Below are 21,989 nucleotides of genomic sequence, written 5' to 3'. Positions count from 1 at the left end.
AAGTTAATCAATTTATTTTATTATTTTTTCTTTACACAGAGTGGTGGTTGCTGCCAGGGTTGGTAGCTGAGACAAACACGATGTAGGCATTCAAGGGCCATCTTAGACAGGCACAAGAACGTACAGAGAATGGAGAGACATGGACATTATGCAGGCATAACTGATTATTTTAATTAGGCATTTAATTGCTAGTTTAATTAGTTTGGTACACCATCGTGAGCCTAAGGGCCTGCTCCTGTGCCGCACTGTTCTATGTTTGAAAGGTTTCAAGGCTCGCTGGGCTAGAGGAGTTTACAGAAAATTTATACAAGCAGGAGTAAAGTATGGCAGGAGAAAAATATAAATAAAAGGATTAGAACTTTAAATACACAGTTTTCCACTCGATTTGGAGGTCAATGTGAACTGGAAAGTACAAGGATGAAGAGTGATTAGGACTTGAGTTAAGTAAACAACAAGTTCTGTTTGAATACAAGTGACCCAAAAGTAAAGGTCAGCCCCGAGAACATCAAAATAAATTGAGCTCAGATATACTAGAAGCATTGAGCAAGTATCCTCCAGTGATTGACTGTAAATTATGAAGATGGAGAGGGAACTCTTCACCAGAGAGAGAATACTGGGTTGGCAGTTCAGCCCAGGATTAATTTTTAAATTGTCTGCTAAATCACAATGGAAATAATACTGAAGTTTTGAGCCTTCAGGATGTATAAAGCAGAGCAAACTATGTTTGTTTTGGGATTAAAGTGCAGAGCAAGGCCTCAGCATTTGAAACTGGACTAGATTCAAATTCCCTCTTAAAACATTTCTGAATAGCTCTGGATTTCCTGTCTGAGAACATTTGTTTAGAGAATCTGTAAGTGTTGTTAAAGGAAAATTAGATTTTTAAAAATCTGAAAATGCTCAGCATGTCAGGCAGCCTCTATGCAAACAGGAAATAGGTTAACGTTTCAGGTCAATAACACATCAATGAGGAACCGATCTGGTGAAGCTGCAACATGGGACCATATGTTTTTGCATGTAACAGACAAAGTGAAGGGATTTCATGAGGAATGGATCTGATCTAAGGGTGTGCATAAGGAATCAATCTGAATGAAAAAGACTGTTAAGGTGGATGGCAACAGTCTTCTCCCCACCCCTACCTCCCAGGTTACTGGAATCTAAAACTAGGGGCATAATTTTAGGCTAAGAGGGGAAAGATTTAAAGGGTTCCCAATGGGCAACTTCTGCAAATTTAATGAGCTACCAGAGTGAGGAATCGGCATATTGGAGTGAAATTAAAATATTTCTGAAAAGTGTCAAGTTAACTTTGATTCTTACAAGCTAAAGCTGACCCATCCAATTTTAAGACCTGCCTCTTAAGACACAAGGTCCCTGTGTGGAGATCAACTCAGCCTAATGGGCATCAACTTATATGTGAGAAATGTCAAGCAGACTACTCATTGATTTACCTGAGATGGCAGATGGGATTAACAATGAGAGACCATATCACACATGCATTACAAGGATCCAGCCAATCCAATGTTATGTTTAAGAGACAAATATTACAGCAACCAGATGCAGATGGCGAATGCCTTCCCACACACTTCATGATTAAAGATTGTTTAATGTCATTTCCAGTACACGGGTAAGGGAGAATGAAGTTATTGATACTGCACAAAAAAACACAATAAAGAACACAATGCAAAAAAGACACAATAAATATAAATATGTAAGGTAACATACATTGATTGCATGCCCATAAGGTGACAATAGACACACAAGTACACAAGGTGACTCTGATGGGAAATGATAAAGTAGTGGTGTTTGAGGGTGTGGAGGGGTGGGTTAGTGGGTGGAGATGTTGATCAGCCTTACTGCTGATGGAAAGTAACTGTTTTTGAGTCTAGTGGGAGTGGGACAAACAGTCCGTGAACAGGATGTGCAACAAATAAAGAAACTGGGAGTAAGGAGCCACCTCATTTGAAGGTGGTGAAGCAACGTGGAGAAATAACAATGAAAAAAGCAAAGGATAAAAACCTGATATCTCTGCTGAACACCGTAAAACCGAGGAAATGAAAATTGTTTGAAGGTTAGAAACACAAGGGTGAGGTTTCAGGAGCAACTAACCTTAAGTTACAATCAGGATCAAGCTTTATAACAAATTATGGAAATAAGAGGTTTAGTGATGATCTGGACCTGTGAGCACAGGTCCCTGGTATTTAATATGACACCAAGATTGCAAACCATTGTGATCAGTTTCATACATTTTCTAGAGATAGAGGTTAAAAAATATATCAGAGATCAGGGACTAGAATAGGAGATAGTGGCTCATAAACACGAGATTCTGCAGATACTGGAAATCCTATTATGCAACACTACTACAGGAAAGAAAGTTCATGGCTTTGGTAAATGAGACAGAAGACCCTGATTACCAATAAGCACATTAACCGTTTATTTACAGACAGCAGTTTGTGGGCCCTCCTAAATCTATAGCATACTTTCCCAATGATTCCTCAGAACTGATTGCAACCTCAGTGTGGAGAGGAGTCACTGGAGACAAAGGAAAACCAGCAAGTCTCTCGCACATGCCCAAGGCTCCAGGAACTGGGCACCAGCATCATGGCACACAAGTCAATCAATGGGAAAGAGCTGCTGCATCTCTTGAACAGGCCAATCAACAACCGACATGACAAAAGCAGCTTTCAACTGGCAAATAAACTAACATTTCACATTACAAACACACAAAGTGCTGGAGGAACGCAACAGGTTCAGCATCATCTATGGAGAGGAATAAACAGACAATGTTTTGGGTCAAGACCCTTCACCAGTTCAGTGGCTTTTGTCCAATGTTTAGATGAGGAAAATGCTTACCTCTCTGCTTGCAGATGACAATAGAGATAGAGATCGGGGAGTGAATTAAGAGTAAAGTGTGCTTTCAGGTAATGCCAATAAACAATACTTAGATGAAATACTTAGAAATATTTAAGGGAACATGAGGGGGAACTTCTTCACTCAGAAAGTGGTGAGTGTGAAATGGGCTGCCAGCAGAAGTGGATGATTTCAACATGAAAGAGAACTTTGGATGGATACATGGTTGGGGGCATGGAGGGCTATGGTCCAAATGCAGATTGATGGGACTAGGCAAAATAACAAATTGGCATGGACTAAATGGGTAGAAAAGCCTGTTTCTGTGCTATAGTATCCTATGACTGAGAAATAAAATGGGTATCCAAGGCACCTAAATAGAAAAAAAAGATATTATGGGTGATTCCCTAGTTGTGTCCTCTAATAATTAAGCCAGTAAACACAGTCTCATCTGGTAGAGTAATATTGGACACCAACTGATGACACAGTGGACAAATGGAGCAAACATTTTAAAAAGACAGATTCCTGGAGATGCACTCAGTGTTGACTATTCTACATCATTAACACATTTGCATGGTGACTATAATACTTCCAGTTTTACCCATTTTCTAAGCTATTGGATGAAATTCAAGTTTAATTGTCAATTCAACCATGCACATGAATGCAGCCAAGCAAAGCAGTGTTCCTCCGAGGCCAAGGGGCAAAACAGAGTACATACAGTCACACACAGCACAAGGCACATATGGCCCATATAATTATGATAGCAGTAAAGCGTACAGTCATAATAATAATATAGCCCAAATCCCTAAACACCATGGCCTATAGCTTGATGGCGCACGGGATGACTTCCCTAGAGCCATGTTTATGTAAGAACAAGCACATAGCTGTTCCTCATCACACGCTAGTGCAGCTGCAGATGAATGCAGTCCAGCATTTTGTCCACCAAGTGGACACTGGAGCGCAGCATGACAGGCAGGGCCACCCCCCAACCCAGCCCAGACAGCTGCCATGGCACACCATCTGCAGCATCTCCTCCCCTGAGATGTTGCTTCAGGTGATCCTGTGGCATGAAGGCCTGGTCCGTGCAACAACCAAGGCCATGCAGCTCACTCACCATCAGTCTCGCCATTAAACCAGTGAACCCAACTTGCAGTGTTCCACAGTACAACAATGCCCAACATTGTCTTTGGTTGTCTGATGTAAACTCAACAAGAGTAACATCAGAACGGGGATTGGAAGCATGGTATGATTCATACTTTCTAGGAAAGCGAAGGAGGAGGAAAGGAATAGAATTAACAATTCACACTCATTACTGAGATGGGGTGATTCTATTTACCTCACTGAACTGAATAGAAAAAAAATAATTTTACATCAGCAAATCTACAAGTTTTATCAAGGGTCAGTATTAAGGCAGGAAGTATGTACATAAAAAGATTAAACATACCTGCAAGGCCCAAAAATGCAGCCAAGTAACGAGTTTCAAGGCCATCCCTTACAGTCTGAATCGCACCATAGATAGGAGGTACAATCATAATCAGGTTACTTACAGTATTCCCTGCAGAATAAAAAGAACAAGGTAGTGAAGACTTGTGCCAGGCAGCCAAGACATGCTGCAGTGTTTTATCTGCCCAGAATTTCACTGAATTCTGAGTATGACTTCGTTGGGTTACAACTATATAGTATTTCAGTGTAGAAAACGGCTCCTTTAGTGACCCAGGCTACACCCATACTACCCTAGATAATTTTGAAAACGCTGGTTTCAAGTAAAAACGACAGGCGTCCACACTAAGCATTTTTCAAAAATTCTCTGTCCACATTAGACGGATATTTGGGCGAATCTCCTCCTACTGGGCACACGCAGGACACACAGAAAACAAGCGAAGTGGAAACGGTATACTTAGTGCTCGTTTGTCCAGTTACAGAATAGAAAAATTTAAAAGGAATTGCTCTTGGCTCTTGCGCAGGAGGACTTAAAACTAAAAAAACAAATACTGGAGCCTATGGAGGCAACCGACAGGGAGTTCACGGACAATATGACAGGGCTGACGACAAAAATTGAAAAACTGACCAACTCTGCTGCATTAATAAAGCACCTTGTTAAATGTACAAAACATGTCTACATCAGTGTTATCTTGTATTTCCATACAACGTTACATTACGCTGTTACACATCTATTGTTAGAGAAGTACTTGCATAAATAGGTAAAGCACCTTCATACAAGCAAGGACAGAAAACAGGGCAAAGCGAGTATACTTATTTATTCAGTAAGCTATGGGTCAAAGTATTTGGTAAGTACACTTCTAACTCTTCCAGCTTCAGTCTTGTTGCCGTCTGTTCTGAAATTGTTAGGTTCTGCGAAGCGCAGAATCGAATATCACTGTGGTGATTGTACGCTCTAGTATCAATTCTTTGGTGACAATAAAGTAGTAATAAAGTAGCATTGGACGTGAGTTTGAGCCCCCGCCGAGGCAACGTGTGTGTCCTTGAGCAAGGCACTTAATCACACATTGCTCTGCAATGACACTGGTGCCAAGCTGTATGGCCCTTGGACAACACTGGTGTCATGGAGAGGGGAGACTTGCAGCATGGTCAACTGCTGGTCTTCCATAGAACCTTGCCCAGGCCTGCGCCTTTCCAGGCGCAGATCCATGGTCTCACAAGACTAACAGATGCCTTTATTAATAATAAGAAGAATAAGAAGAAGAAAACAATGATATGCCGCGCTGTCGCCATCTGTTCTGGCACGTCATGACAACGATTTTAAAAAGCTCCGGTTACCCCGTACACACTGCAACGGATATTAGGCGTTTTCAGATTTATTCACTCTGGAGACTGTTTCTGAAAATCTCCGTTTTTGGGGACTGAAAAGGCCATTTCAGTGTGGACGGAAGGTCAAAACGAAGAGAAAAAGCTTTGTTTTCAAATTTATCCGGCGTAGCGTGGACGTAGCCTTAGTGGCCTTATGTGCACAAGAGGGTAGTGATCAATAGGAAGTGGAGTGAAATCAGCCAAGGGTCCCACACTTAGCACCATGTCAGTGATTGAGATACACGTTAGGCTTGGTGAATGCTTATCCATGCCAACTTAAACACTTAAAGTCCACTTATGAATGTTTAGGACATATTTCAGCACAGAACAGATCCTTCAGCTCACAATGTTGTGCCAAACTTTTAAGCTATTTTTCAATCATCTTTGTGCCTATCTAAGATCCCCTTAAATCTTCCTAATATATCTGCGTCTGATACTTACAGTACGCTGGATGAACTCAGCAGGTCGAGCAGCATCAGTGGAAATGATGAGTCTGATACAACTCCCAGCAGTGCATTCCATACACCCACCACTCGCTGTGTAAAAAAACTGAACTCTGACATCCCCCCACCCCCTACTTTCTTCCAATCACCTTAAAATTCTGTACCCTCGTATTACCCACTTCCACCATGGGAAAAGTCTCTAGCTGTATACCCGATTTATGTCTCTTATCACTATGTACACCTCTGTCAAGTCACCCTACATCCTCTTTCACTTCAGACGAAAAAGTCTTAGCTTGCTCAACCTATCCTCATAAGATGATGCCTGGATTAGCAGCACATCCTAGTAAATCTCCTCACCCTCTCTGAAGCTTCCACGTCCTTCCTATTAAGAGACTACCAGTACTAAAGGCAATCTAAGTGTGATCTAGCCAGGGTTTTATAAAGCTACAACATCACCTGCTGTTATATTTCTTCTGCCTCAGTTAACCTTTCTTCTTCTCCCCTACCCTGCTCCACCTGCCCATCATGCTTCCTTTATAATGAAAAGTTTATATCGTTCCACTTTCCAATCCGTCTCAACACTCCCCCTTCCTGCCTGTAATCCGCCTCCGTCCACAAAATCTGGTTTTATTCATCACCAACCAGCCCCTCTCATCAACCCTCCCTCTCATCTCTTTATACTAGCTATCTTCCCCCGCCACTCTCAGTCCAGATGCAGGTCACGAGCCGGAACGTCAATTCCTTTGCCTCCACAGATTCCATCTCACCTGCTCAGTTCTTCCACATATTTGTACTGTATTTTGCTTTGAAATACTAACAGCTATACTTCATTAGGTGCTTGAGGAGATTTGGTATGTCTCCAAGGACTCTCACAAATTTCTACAGATATACCACAGCGGGCATTCCAACAGGGTGCATCACCATATGGTAAGGAAGCGCCAATGCACAGGATCAGAAAAAAACTGCAGAGCATTATAAACTTGGCTAGGTTCATCATGTGCATGAACCTCCCCACCACTGATGACATCTTTAACAGGCAAAGTTCAAAGTAAATGTATTATCAAAGGACACATGTCACCATATACAACCCTGAAATTCATTTTCTTGCGGCATACTCAATAAAAAGAAAGTGTCTTTTGTGTGCAAAAGACAACAAACTGAGCAAATACAAAAAAGAAAGAAAGAATAATAATAATAAATAAGCAATAAATATCAAGAACATGACACAAAGTATTCTTGTAAGTGAGTTCATATCTTCTGGGAACATTTCTATGATGGGTCAAGTGAGGTTGAGTGAAGTTATCACCTGGTTCAAGCGCCTAATGGTGTGAATAACTGTTGAGGGGTAGACGGTGCCTCAAGAAGGCGGTATCCATCACCTTACCATCCGGGACATGCCTTTTTCTCATTACTACCAACTAGGAGGAGATACTGAAGCCTGAAGTCACACACTCAGCGTTTTAGGAACAGCTTCTAACCTTTCACTATCAGATTTCTGAATGGACCACAAACCCACAAACACAAACTCACTTCTTGCTCTTTTTTGCTCTACTTATTTATTTTTACATATTCCTTAAAGTAATTTTATTATTTTTTAATTATTATGTACCATACTGCGGGCACAACACAAATTTTACAACATACGTCATAAGACCATAAGATATAGGAGAAGTAGGCCATTCTGCCCATCGAGTCTGCTCCGCTATTCAATCATGGGCTGATCCCATTCTTCCAGTCATCCCCACTCCTCTGCCTTCTCCCCACATCCTTTGATGCCCTGGCTAATCAAGAACCTATCTATCTCTGCCTTAAATACACCCAATGACTTGGCCTCCACAGCCGCTCATAGCAACAAATTCCACAGATTTACCACCCTCTGACTAAAGTAATTTCTCCATATTTCTGTTCTAAATGGACGTCCTTCAATCCTGAAGTTGTGCCCTCTTGTCCTGGGCTCCCCTACTATGGGAAATAACTTTGCCATATCTAATCTGTTCAGGTCTTCTAACATTTGGAATGCTTCTATGAGATCCACCCTCATTTTTCTGAACTCCAGGGAATACAACCCCAGAGCTGCCACACATTCCTCAAATGGTAACCCTTTCATTCCTGGAATCATTCTCATGAATCTTCTCTGAACCCTCTCTAATGTCAGTATATCCTTTCTAAAATAAGAAGCCCAAAAATGTACATACTGTAATACTCCAAGTGTGGTCTCACGACTGCCTTATAGAGCCTCAACATCTCATCCCTGCTCTTATATTCTATACCTCTAGAAATGAATACCAACATTGCAATTGCCTTCTTCACCACTGACTCAACCTGGAGGTTAACCTTTTGAGCATCCTGCACAAGGACTCCAAAGTCCCTTTGCATCTCTGCATTTTGAATTCTCTCCCCATCTAAATAATAGTCTGCCAGTTTATTTCTTCCACCAAAGTGCATGGCCATACACTTTCCAACATTGTATTTCATTTGCCACTTCTTTGCCCATTCCCCTAAACTATCTAAGGCTACATCCACACTACACCAGATAATTTTGAAAATGCCAGTTTCGAGTAAAAATGACAGGCGTACACACTAAGCGTTTTTTAAAATATCTCTGCCCACATTAGACGGATATTTGGGCAAATCTCCTCCTACTGGGCACACGCAGGACACACAGAAAACAAACGAAGAGGAAACGGTATACTTTGTGCACGTTTATCCAGTTACAGAGTAGAAAAACTTAAAAGGAATTGCTCTTGGCTCTCGCGCAGGAGGACTTAAAACTAAAAAAAAATTACTGGAGTGTATGGAGGCAACCGACAGGGAGTTCACGGACAGTATGACAGGGCTGACGACAAACATTGAAAAACTGACTAACTCTGTGGCATTAACAAAGCACCTTGTTAAATGTATAAAATATATCTGCATCAGTGTTATCTTGTATTTCCATACAATGTTACATTAGGCTGTTACACATCTATTGTCATAGAAGTATTTGCATAAATAGGTAAACCACCTTGGTTCTTGGTAATTGATCCTCCAAAATACTCCGCATGGAATTTAAACTGGAGGTGGCGGAGAGTGTTTTCTGTCCTTACCTTCATACAAACAAGGACAGAAAACAGGGCAAAGAGAGTATACTTATTTATTCAGTAAGCAATGGGTTGAAGTATTTGGTGAGTACATTTCTAACTCTTCTGGCTTCAGTCTCGTTGCTGTCTGTTCTGAAATTGTTAGGTTCTGCGAAGCACAGAATCAAGTATCGCTGTGATGATTGTACGCTCTAGTATCAATTGTTTGGTGACAATAAAGTAATAATAAGAAGAAGAAAACAATGAAATGCCGCACTGCCGCCATCTGTTGCAGCGCGTCGTGACAGCGGTTTTAAAAAGCTCCGTTTACCATGTCCACACTGCAATGGATATTAGGCGTTTTCAGATTTATTCACTCTGGAGACCGTTTCTGAAAATCTCCATATTCAGGGGATGAAAACTCCGTTTTAGTGTGGACAGAGGGTCAAAACGAAGAGAAAAAGCTTTGTTTTCAAAATTATCGGGTGTAGTGTGGACGTAGCCTAAGTCTCTCTGCAGTTTCTGTTTTCTCAACACTACTCACTCCTACACCTAGTTTGTATCATCAGCAAACTCAGCCACAAATCCATTAATACCATAGTCCAAATCATTGACACACATCGTAAAAAGTAACGGTCCCAACACCGACCCCTGTGGAACTCCACTGGTAACCAGCAGCCTGCCAGAATAGGATCCCTTTATTCTTACTCCGTTTTCTGCTGATTAGCCAATGCTCCACCCATGCTAGTAACTGCCCTGTAATTCCATGGGATCTTATCTTGCTAAGCAGCCTCATGTGTGGCACCTTGTCAAAGGCCTTCTGAAAATCCAAGTATACCAGATCTACTGCATCTCCTTGGTCTACCATGCTTGCAATTTCCTCAAAAAATTGCAATAGATTAGTCAGGCAGGATTTTCCTTTCAGGAAACCATGCTGGCTTTGGCCTATCTTGTCATGTGCCTCTAGGTACTCCGTAATTTCATCCCCAACAATCGATTCCAACTTCCCAACTACTGACAGGTCTATAGTTTCCTTTCTGCTGCTTCCCACCCTTCTTAAATAGTGGAGTAACATTTTCAATTTTCCGTTCACCTGATATTTTGCCAGGATCTATTGATTCTTGAAAGATCATTGTTAATGTCTCCACAACATCTCCAGCTAGTCCCTTCAGAACTCGAGGGTTCATTCCATCAGGTCCAGGAGATTTATCCACCCTCAAACCACTAAGCTTCCTGAGCACCTTCTCAGCCATAATTTTCACTGCACATACTTCACTTCCCTGACACTCTTGAATGTCTGGTATACTGCAGATGTCTTCCACTGTGAAGACTGATGCAAAATACGCATTCAGTTCCTCTGTCATCTCTGTGTCTCTCATTACAATATCTACAGTGTCATTTTCTATTGGTCCGACATCTACCATCAACTTTCATTTAACCTTCATATACTTAAAAAAACTTATAGTATCTTATAGAAACATAGAAAATAGGTGCAGGAGTAGGCCATTCGGCCCTTCGAGCCTGCACCGCCATTTATTATGATCATGGCTGATCATCCAACTCAGAACCCCGCCCCAGCCTTCCCTCCATACCCCCTGATCCCCGTAGCCACAAGGGCCATATCTAACTCCCTCTTAAATATAGCCAATGAACTGGCCTCAACAGTTTCCTGTGGCAGAGAATTCCACAGATTCACCACTCTCTGTGTGAAGAAGTTTTTCCTAATCAAGGTCCTAAAAGGCTTCCCCTTTATCCTCAAACTGTGGCCCCTTGTTCTGGACTTCCCCAACATAATTCATCTTTTCCTTCCAAATGACCTTCTTTGTTTCCTTCTGCACGTTTTTATAAGCTTCCCAATCCTCTATGTTCCCACTGGCTTTGGTTCCCTGGTATGCCCTCTCTTTTGCTTTTACTTTGGCTCTGACTTCACTTGTCAGCCACAGTAGTGTCCTCCTTCCATTCAAAAATGTCTTCTTATTTGGAATATATCTGTCTTGCACTTCCCTCATTTTTCTCAGAAATTCTAGCCATTGCTGCTCTGCTGTCCTTCCTGCTAGTGTCTCTTTCCAGTTAACCTTGACCAGTTCCCCTCTCGTGCCATTGTAATTTCCTTTATTCCACTGAAATACCAACACTGGATTTTACTTTTTCCCTCTCAAATTTCAAAGTGAACTCGATCATATTGTGATCACTGTTCCCTAAGGGTTCCTTAACCTTAAGCTCTCTAATCACCTCCAGATCATTGCATAACACCCAATCCAGCGCAGCTGATCCCCTAGTGGGCTCAACAACAAGCTGTTCTAAAAAGCCATCCCTTAGACATTCCATGAATTCTCTCTTGAGGTCCAGTACTAACCTAGTTTTCTCAATCATGTTAAAATCCTGAACAATTATCATGACATTGCCCTTCTGACATGCCCTTTCTATCTCCTGCTGTAATTTGTAATCCACATCCTGGCTGCTGTTTGGAGGCCTGTATACAACGGCCATTAGGGTCTTTTTACCCTTGCCATTTTTAACTCAACCTATAGAGACTCTACACCTTCCGATCCTATGTCATCCCTTTCTAATGATTTAATATTATTTCTTATACATAGAGCCACACCACCCCCTCTGCCTACTAACCTGTCTTTCCGATACACTGTATATCCTTGGACGTTCAGCTCCCGATGGCAGCCATCCTTTAGCCATGTTTCAGAAATGGCCACAATGTCATACCTGCCAATCTGCAGCTGAATTTCAAGATTGTCCATTTTATTTTTTATGCTGCGTGCATTCAAATGTAATATTTTCAGTCCAGTATTTGTTGCTTTCTGTTTTAACTGCTCCATGCCTCTATTGTCCTGTAACTCATCCCACTGTTGCACGTTATCTTTGATTTATTTCTGTTTTCCCCTTCCTCAGCCCCTATCACTCCAATTTCCACCCCCCCCGGCCAAATTAGTTTAAACCCATCCTAACAGCTTTATTAAACCTGCCTGCTAGGATATTGGACCCCTTTGGGTTCAGGTGTAACCTGTCCTTTTTGTACAAATCATGCCTCCCCTAGAAGAGGCCCCAATGATCCAGGAACCCAAAGCCCTGCCCCCTACAGCAGTCCCGTAGCTACACATTAATATGCCCTGATCATGCTATTCTTGCGCTCGTTAGCACATGGCACAGGCAGCAATCCTGAGATTACTACCCTAGAGGTCCTACTTTTCAGCTTCCTACCCAACTCCCTAAATTCTCTTCAGGACTTCCTTCCTTTTTCTACCCATGTGTAACACGCTGTAAGGCTAATGTACTGGCTTCTATGTAATGTTTCACTGCTAAATGTAATGGTTTCTCTGTAGCAGCAATGTTTGGGTTATGACTAGAGACAATGGGACTTTGGAATGTACGTTATCCAATGGGAGAAATATTCTTTCTTGTGAGTCTGGAAGAGAGATTTTCGCGGTCTTTCGTCGGGGAGAGAGGACGCGAACGGAGAGAGTCGGAAGACCACTGGACGCAGTGGACTGAGGAGCGAGGGTCCGAAGGCCAGCTATGCTTGAAGGTCGACGGGAACAAATGAACAAACAGTGAGTTCCAAGATGCGCAATAGACTTTTTCCTGAAAATGGGCCCTTTTACTTTTTATTTTCTTTACTAACCCTCTATCCAGACTAAGATTGATAAAGTTCAATCATTTAATTGCATATGGTGTACTGTCGGATATTTTGCAGTGCGGATTTCTGACTGGGCAACACATCGCGTAGCATCCACACAAATGAGATTTCTCAAGTTTGGCGGGGCCAGAAGTTGCTTTCCCCGAGACAAACACATGCTGGCCAAGCCTGAGGGTTACATATATTTTTGGTACCAATGTGTACCAAGACTTCTTGCTGTTCACCCTCGCCCTTCCGAATACTCTGCACCCGATCCGAGACATCCCATACCCTGGCACCTGGGAGGCAACACACCATGCAGGTATCTCTATCAGGCTGACAGAACTTCCTATCTGTTCCCCTCACTATGGAATCCCCTATGACGATCGTATTCCTCATTTTCTTTTCTTCCATCTGCACCATAGAACCAGGTTCAGTGCCAGAGACCCGATTGCCGTGGTCATCCTCTGACAGGTCACCCCCCTCAACAGCATCCAAAACAAGATAACAATTACTGAGGGGGATGGCCAGAGGGGTGCTCCTCCCATCCCTTCCCTGAAAGTCACCCACTTGTCTAACTCCTGCAGCCTCGGGGTGACCAACTCCTTGCACCTCTCTTATAAACTTGTAGGTCATCAAGCCGCACCTCCAGATCTCTCAGAAGCTGCATCTCCGTGCACCTGGCACAGATGTGGCCATCTGGGAGACTGGAAGATTTCCAGGATCCCCACATCTGACACCCAGAGAAAAGTGCTAACCCTACAGACATGCTCTCTATTCTTCCAAAAAATGCAAGGGGGAAAAAAAATGAAGTCCACCTTCCCACTTACCTCGCCGAAGCCCGAATGAGCCAAAGCCCTACCACACTGCCTCAGACCATTCTGTCGATGACCGCTCCTTTGATGACCACTCTGCTAGTCAGAGTCTCCCTTTTATGCCTGAACCTTCCCAGCTCTCCAACTCACGATTGGTGCGTCTGTAATAGCCTAGTTCCCGCAAAGCTTTCCCCTTTTAAACTTCGCTCCCAAACCTGTGTCCTCTCTCAAAGCTCTCCAACTCACGACTGGTGCACCAATTATGTCAGTGATAATAAACGAGATCCTGATTCAAATTCCAGCAACTGCAGTCTCTTACACCTCCCTAATCAAATTTCTACAAGGCAGTTTCGGATGAGAGGTCTTAATGTGCCCTTACATCTCAAACAGCTGTCTCCCTTGCAATTGCAAACATGTTGCTGCTGCTGCTGCTTGTGTTGTTCTGCTGAACATTGTGGGCATGTTATGTTGGCACTGGAATAAGACTATAAGACATAGGAGCAGAATTAGGCCACTTGATCCAGTTTCCTCTGCCATTTCATCGTGGCTAACCATTTTCTCTCTCTGCTCCAATCTCCTGCCTTCTTCCCATATCCCTTCAAGCCCTGACCAATCAAGAATCTATCAACCTCTGGCTTAAATATACCCAATGACTTGGCCTCCACAACAGCCTTTGGCACTGAATTCCACAGATTCACTAATGTATGGCCTACACTAGCAGGCACATCCTTGGCTATATTAGTTGTTAACAAAAACAACTCCTTTCACTGCATGTTTTGATATGATAAATAAATAGGAATCTGAGATATAGAACAACCCAGTGGGTCATTAAATTCTTCATTCTAGCAGTTTGTGACTAAAGCCTGGAGTGTGAATACTTGTGTAACTTGGATAGAGTTCAAAATTTCCAGCTACAGCTTCTTTCACGCACGGTCTCCTTTAATGCATTAAACTAAAGGTTATTGAAGGCAAACTTTGGCCCACAATCTGTAGCCTGAGCATTCTTGCAGTCAGCTGTATTGACAGATAACGAGCTTAAACTCACAAAAAGGAGTTTGAACCCACAAGCTTCTGACGGTGAGATAAGAAAGCTATCAAACATTGATATTCACAAACACAAGATATTCTTCAGATGCTGTAAATCAAGAGCAAACACACACAAACCACTGGAGGAATTTAACATGTCAGGCAGCATCTATGGAGGGAGGTAAACAGTGTATGTTTTGTCGCTGATCAGGACACCCACATTCATAAAATTTGGTGCTCTTTCAGGCTGTTGTGACACAAACGAACTGCCTTAACGACAGCAGGACAGCGTAATAGTGAGCTATGTTGTCATTATTAAGCGATCACTGGAACCAAATAAGAGTTGATGGTGATCTTTCCCCTTGCTTTACCAGCTTTCCTGTGGCTTTCTACAGCTAAGTGGAATGAGAAGGAAGAACAGTTTGACACAATAGATTCTGCCGATGCTGGAAATCTTGAGCAACACACAAAATGCTGGAGGAAATCAGTAGGTCAGGCATCATCTATGGAGGAGAATGAAGAGTCGACATCTGACACAAAAATGCTTGCCCACAAGTGTGACCTTCTTGGTGGGCTGATGATATTCATTGACGCAAAACTGTCTCCACAGTGCTGCCTGCCCTGCTAAACATGTCTAGCCAAGGCTGTTTTTTTGGTTCTAACATCCTTCGATTGAAGTAGGGCGCATTACCTTTTTCATTCCATTGTGGAAAAAAAATCGGAAGAGTAATATTGATCTTGGTGCCAAAGCCCTCTTTGAACAGTACACGACTATGGTCTATTGCAATGCTATCTACTATATGAGCTGCAGGCAGCTAGTTATGAATGTAGAAGCGGTAATTCCAAAACAACACAGAAAAAAAACGGTATATGAACCCAACAAGCCAGGCAGCATCTATGGAGGGGAATAAGTGTCAGAGAGCAGGAGAGAGTGCCATTGCTATTACAAAGGAAAAAGTGGTAGGCAAACTCAAAGGTCTTAAGGAGAATAAGTCACCTGGGCCAGATGGACTACATCCCAGAGTCCTGAGAGAGGTTGCTGAAGAGATAATGGATGCAATGGTCATGATCTTTCAAGAATCACTTGATTCTGGCATGATCCTGGAGGACTGGAAGATTGCAAATGTCACTCCACTCTTTAAGAAGAAAGGAAGGCAAAAGAAAGGAAATTACAGGCCAGTTAGCCTAACCTCAGTAGTTGGAAAGTGTAGGATTCTATTATTAACGATAAGGTTTCAGGGTACGTGGAGACTAATGATAAAATAAGTCAAAGTCAGCATGATTTCTGTAAAGGAACATCTTCCCTGACAAATCTGTTAGAGTTCTTCAAGGAAATAGCCAGCAGGGTGGACAAAGGAGAGGCAGTGGATGTCATTTACTTGGATTTTCAGAAGGCGTTTGATAAGGTGTCACACGAGGCTGCTTAACAAAAGAAAACCTGTGACGTTACAGGAGAGATACTGATGTGGATTGTGGAATGGCTGACAGGGAGGAGGCAGCAAGTGGGGATAAAAGGGGCCTTTTCTGGTTGGCTGCCGGTGACTAGTGGTGCTCCTCAGGGGTCAGTATTGGGACCACTGCTTTTCACATTGTTTGTCAATAATTTTAGATAATGGAATTAACAGCTTTGTGACAAAGTTTGCAGATGATACAAAGATAGGTGGAGGGGTAGGTAGTACAGAGAAAGCAATGCAATTGTAGCAGGACTTAGACAAATTTGAAGAATGGCCAAAAAAGTGGCAGATGGAATACAGAGTTGTGAAACATATGATAATGATTTTGGTAACAGGAACAATACTAAAGATTATTATCTAAATGGGGAGAGGGTTGTGTGACGAGAATACACATAGATAAGATGTTAGCTGTCCTGTGTGATCAGCAGTTGGTCTGCCACCTGTCTTCAAGAGAGAGATAAGGAACAATGAAACAGCATCTGGAGATGTGTAATGAAGGGACGGGGGAGAGAGCTGTCTGGAGCGGCTCCCCCTTTGAACCCTGAACTGTTTGAAGTGATGGACAGGCGATACCCCAGCAGGGGGATAAAAAGGGACAGGTTCGCTAAGGCACACACACACGACACCCGAGGTAACGAGACTCTGGAAGCGGTGCGCCTCTCACGAGTCGGTGGGAAGTACCGGACAACGCACAGGGTGGAAAGGTACGATCAGCGGGAACCCGGTGTGTGTCCGCCCTTGCTTGGGTGCCCGGTTCACTGCAGAGGATCGACCGCATCTGGAGGAGGGGTCACAGTCGGTGACCTCAGGTGACATCACCAAGGACCTGCCCAAAAGCTGCTTGTGAGCAATTATCGCTGGTCTGTGAGTGGAAGCCGTTTCTGAATGATCAGTCGTTCCCGTTCTCTCTCTCCCCCCCCCACGTTGTCCATCGCCATGGCAACGACTACTGCGAACTGAACTACTAAATTGGACTGAACTTTGTGTCACTTTGAAATTGGTCATTTATCCCTAGACAACGATAGAGCTTGATTGATGCTGTTATCTTAATTCTGTGCACATGTGTGGTTATCATTGCTGAACTGTTGCATTTATTAGCCTTTCGATTACTGTGTTGCTTGTTTCTTTAATAAAACTTTCTTAGTTCTAGTAATCCAGACTCCAACTGAGTGATCCATTTCTGCTGGTTTGGCAACCCAGTTACGGGGTACGTAACAGTTGAAACATCAGAGGTGCAGAAGGACTTACAAGTTGAGTCTGTGGTAAAGATGGAAAATGCAACGTTGGCATTTATTTCAAGGGGAATAGAATATAAAAGCAAGGAGAAAATGCTGAGCCTTTATAAGACATTAGTCAGGCCACACTTGGAGTATTGTCAACAGTTTTGGGCCCCATATCTCAGAAAGGATGTGTTGACATTGGAGAGAGTCCAGAGGACATTCATGAAAATGATTCCAGGAATGAAGGGTTTAACATATGAGGAGCGTTTGGCAGCTTTGAGCCTGTACTCACTGGATCTCATTGAAACCTGCCGAAAGTTGAAAGGACTAAATAGGGTGGATATGGAGAGGATGATTCCTATGGTGGGGGTATCCAGAACTAGAGGGCACAACCTCAAAATTGATGGGTGATCCTTTAGAACAGAGGTAAGGAGGAATTTTTTTTAGCCAGAGAGTAGTAAATCTATGGAATGCTCTGCCACAGACTGCAGTGGAGGACAAGTCCAGGCATATATTTAAGTCGGAAGTTGATTGTTTCCTGATCAGTCAGGGCATCAAAGGATATGGCAAGAAGGCAGGTGGTATGGGGCTGAGTGGGATCCAGGATCAGCCATGATGGAACAGCAGAGCACATTCGATGGGCTGAATGGCCTAATTCTGCTCCTGTGTCTTATGATCTAAATAGTCAACATTTCAGCCCATGGTCTTTCATCAGGACTGGAAAGAAAGGAGACAAAAGCCAGAATGGGGGGAGTGGGGTGAGGAAGGAGAACAAGCTAGCAGGTGATAGGTGAGATTATGTGAGGGGGAATGAAGTAAGCAGCTGGGAGTTGATAGGTGGAAGAGATAAAGGACTGAAGAAGGAATCTGATAGGAGAGGATAGAGAACCATGGAAGAAAGGGAAAGAAGAGGGGAACAAGAGTGAGGTGATGGGCAGGTGAGGAGAATAGAAAGAGTGAGATGGCGATCAGAATGGGGAACAGAAAAAAAAAGAGGGAGAGAGAAGAGTTTACCAGAAGTTGGAAAAATCAATAACACCTGCCCATCACTTCCCTCTAGTTCCCTTCCTCCTTTCCTTTTTTCCACAGTTCATTGATAAAGATTAAAGATTAGGATTATTTGTCACAGGACATCAAAACGTACAATGAAATGAATCATTTGTATCAACTCAAATTGGCAAAGATTATGCCAGCAGTCCACAAATGTCACCACACATCCCGCACCAACATAGCATACCCACAACTTACTAACCCTAACCCATATATCTTTGGAGTTTGAGAAGAAACAAGAGCACCCAGAGATTCGGCCCAGTACATCACTGGTAAAGCCCTTCCAACCACTGAGCACAACTATGTGAAACACTGTCACAGGAAAGCAGCATCCATTATCAGAGATCCCCACCACCAAGATCATGCTCTGTTCTCACTGCTGCCATCAGGTAGAAGGTACAAGAGCCTCAGGACTTGCATCACCAGGTTCAAGAGCAGTTTCTACCCCTCAACCATTAGGCTCTTGAATAAAATAACTTCAATAATATAACTACACTCACTTGCCCCATCATTGAAATATTCCCACAACCAGTGATCTCATTTTAAGGACTCTATCTCATTATCTCATGTTCTCATTATTTATTGCTATTTATTTATGTTTATATTTGCACAGTTTGTTGTCTTCAGCACTCTGGCTGATCTTTCATTGATCCTGTTACAGTTAGTATTCCATCGATTTGTTGAGTATACTCACAGGAAAATGAAACTCAGGGTTGTATATAGTGACATATATGTACTTTGATAATAAATTTACTTTGAACTTTGATCATGGGGAGAATGTAAAGGCAAGACTTGAACCCTGATCTTATAGCCAGTGCTGTAAAGCATTGCACTAACTGCTACACTATCCTGCCACCCTTGTCCTATTGAATTCCTTTTTCAGCCCTTAACCTCTTCCACACATCCCCTCCCTCTCACTTCTTATTTTATTTCCCCTCCCCCACCTGGTCACACCTATCACCTGCCAGCTGTATTCCTCCTCCTCCCTCCACTTGTTTTTTCTGGCTTCTGCCCCCTCCTTTCCAGTCCTAGTGAAGGGTCTCAGCCCGAAACATTGTATGTTTTTTCCCCCTCCATAAATGCTGCCTGACTTACTGAGTTTCTCAAATCACACAAAAGAGAAAATCTGCAGATGCTGGAAATCTGAGCAACACACGCAAAATGCTGTAGGAACACAGCAGGCCAGGCAGCATCTATGGGAAAAAGTACAGTTGATGTTTTGGCTCAAAATGTAGGCTGTACTTTCTTTTCCCCCCATGTGTGGGCATGCGGCCAAGTGGTTAAGGTATTCAACTAGCGATCTGGAGGTTGTGAGTTCCAGCCCAAGCCAAGGCAGCGTGTTGTGTCCTTGAGCAAGGCACTTAACCACACATTGCTCTGCGACGACACTGGGTCCTAATGCCCTTCCCTTGGACAACATCAGTGTCGTGGAGAGCGGAGATTTGCAGCATGGGCAACTGCCTGTCTTCCATACAACCTTGCCCAGGCCTGTGACCTGGAGAGTGAAGACTTTCCAGGCGCAGATCCATGGTCTCGCAAGACTAACGGATGCCTTTATTATTTTTATTTTTTTTTACTTTTTTTCCCCTATAGATGCTGCCTGACCTACTGTGTTCCTCCAGCACTTTGCGTGTGTTGCTCAAGGTTTCCAGCATCTGCAGAACCTCTTGTGTTCATAACTGGAGTGGATGTGTGGCTGTGATGGCAAAGTGACAGTTAACAGAAGTTCAGTTAATTTTCATTACTCATTTCTTCACTACTTAAACAATAGACATAATAATAGTGGGAGTTCACAGTGAAATACACCAATCTGTCTTATTAGTAGTTGATCTCCTCAATGTTTTCTACTTAGTTTTCTCCCAAAATTAGAATATGTGCTAAAACAGTTTTGATTCTAATACAAAAGGTTCATTATTAGCTCTGAATGCAACTCCCTACACTTATTTAACAAGCCTCCAGTAGGCAGGCTACCTTTCTCTTTGAGAAGGTTACATCACTCATATTACAGAAGCTCATTTGGCTGTAAGGACACTTCCAGGTCACACGTCACCATATAACTGTAAGAAATATCAACAGTAGGCAGTTTGGCCTGTTAAACTTACTCCACCATTCAAAAAAATTATGGCTGATCAGAATCAGTATTATTATTCCTGACATACGGTATATCGTAAAATTTGGTGTTTGGCAGTGCAATAAAAATATTATAACTTGCAATAAGACGTACAGTAAATGAAAAAATTAAATTAAGTAGTGAAAAACAGAGCAAACAGATAGAGTTCATGAGTTCACTGTCTGTCAAAAATCTGATGGCAGATGGAAAGAAGCTGTTCCTAAAACACTGAGTTTAGGTCTTCAGGCTCCTGTATCTCCTCTCAGATGAAAGTAATAAGAGGGCATGTCCCAGATGGTGAGGGTCCTTAATGATGGATGCCGCCTTCTTAAGTCACCTTTTGAAGATTGGCCTGTGATGGATCTGGCTCAGTCTACAATCCTCTGCAGCCTCTTCCAATCCTGCGCAGTGGCCCCGCCATTCCAGACAGTGATGCAGCCAGGGGAATGCTCTCCATCATACATCTGCAGAAATTTGCTACAATCTTTGGTGATATACCAAATCTCCTCAAGCTCCTCTCCATTTTCCCTCCTTTTCCCCAGAAATCCTGATTCTTTATTGATTAACAACCTAACTCAGCTTTGATAAGCTTAAACATTCAGTTCCTCTGTTTTCTGAGACAAGGAATTATTCTAAAGATTCAACCCCAGAACTAATTAGAAACCATCTGGTTGTAGTCTTACAATAAGAGGGAAACAAGCTCCCGTCAGTTCAAGCCCTAAGAACACACATTTCTAAGATTTCCATTCATTTCCCCAAACCCTACGGCACAGTCCCATCATCTCAAGGATCATCTTAATGAATATTCTCTTTATGTATATAACAGGATTAAAAATGTTTAAAGCATTCTAGATATAGACTCACTAACGTGCTGTACAATGGTATCAAAACATCCTCATACCTTCAATCCAAAACTCTTGAAACTAGAGGCAGTACTCCATTATCTGTGGAAATAAGTGGCAGAGTAGCATAGTGGTTAACTCCAACACTTTGCAGTGCTAGTGATCACCTAATGGGGGTTCAATTCCCACCATTGTCTGTAAGGAGATTAGATGTTCTCTCCGTGACCGCATGGAATTCTTCCAGTGCTCCACTTTACTCCCCCATTCCATACAGGTACAGGTTATGGTTGAGTTGTGGGCATGCTGCACTGGCACTGGAAGCATAACGAGACTTGCCAACCGCCGCCAGCACATGGATAACTGTGTTAGTTGGTGATGCAAAAGGCGCATTTGACAAATAAAGCTAATGGTATTTTTCCTGCAGAGGAAATCTACCATGTGTGGAATCTCTCTACTGCTCTACTGAATCTACATTGCACACCCAAGTACAGTGGCAAGTACAATACAAATTCAATACGACTGCCTCACTCCTGTATTCAAACACTTCTGTAATAAATTGAACATTACACCTGTCAACCAGTACGTTGGCCATCAGTGACTTATATGCAACCACAGCTAAGTCCGTTTGATCATCAGCACCATTTTCTAAACACTTTGCTTTTCTGTTCCAGTACATGCACAAAATGGATATCT

General features: G+C 42.7%; 1 protein-coding gene across 2 annotated transcripts in view; it reads right to left on the bottom strand.

The window, feature by feature from the left end:
- acer3 (alkaline ceramidase 3) overlaps positions 1-21,989 on the bottom strand; it is a 309,653-nt gene that overhangs the window by 249,346 nt on the left and 38,318 nt on the right. For both annotated transcript variants that reach the window (XM_072262601.1, XM_072262600.1), the window contains exon 2: positions 4,286-4,396. In XM_072262601.1, coding sequence (XP_072118702.1) covers positions 4,286-4,396 — 111 coding nt within the window. The remainder of the gene's footprint in view (positions 1-4,285; positions 4,397-21,989) is intronic.

The sequence above is a fragment of the Mobula birostris genome, chromosome 7 (assembly GCF_030028105.1).
Source record: "Mobula birostris isolate sMobBir1 chromosome 7, sMobBir1.hap1, whole genome shotgun sequence".
Taxonomy (NCBI): Eukaryota; Metazoa; Chordata; class Chondrichthyes; order Myliobatiformes; family Myliobatidae; genus Mobula; species Mobula birostris.
The sequence above is the reverse complement of the archived record's forward strand: the minus strand, read 5'-3'. Positions and strand labels throughout refer to the sequence as shown.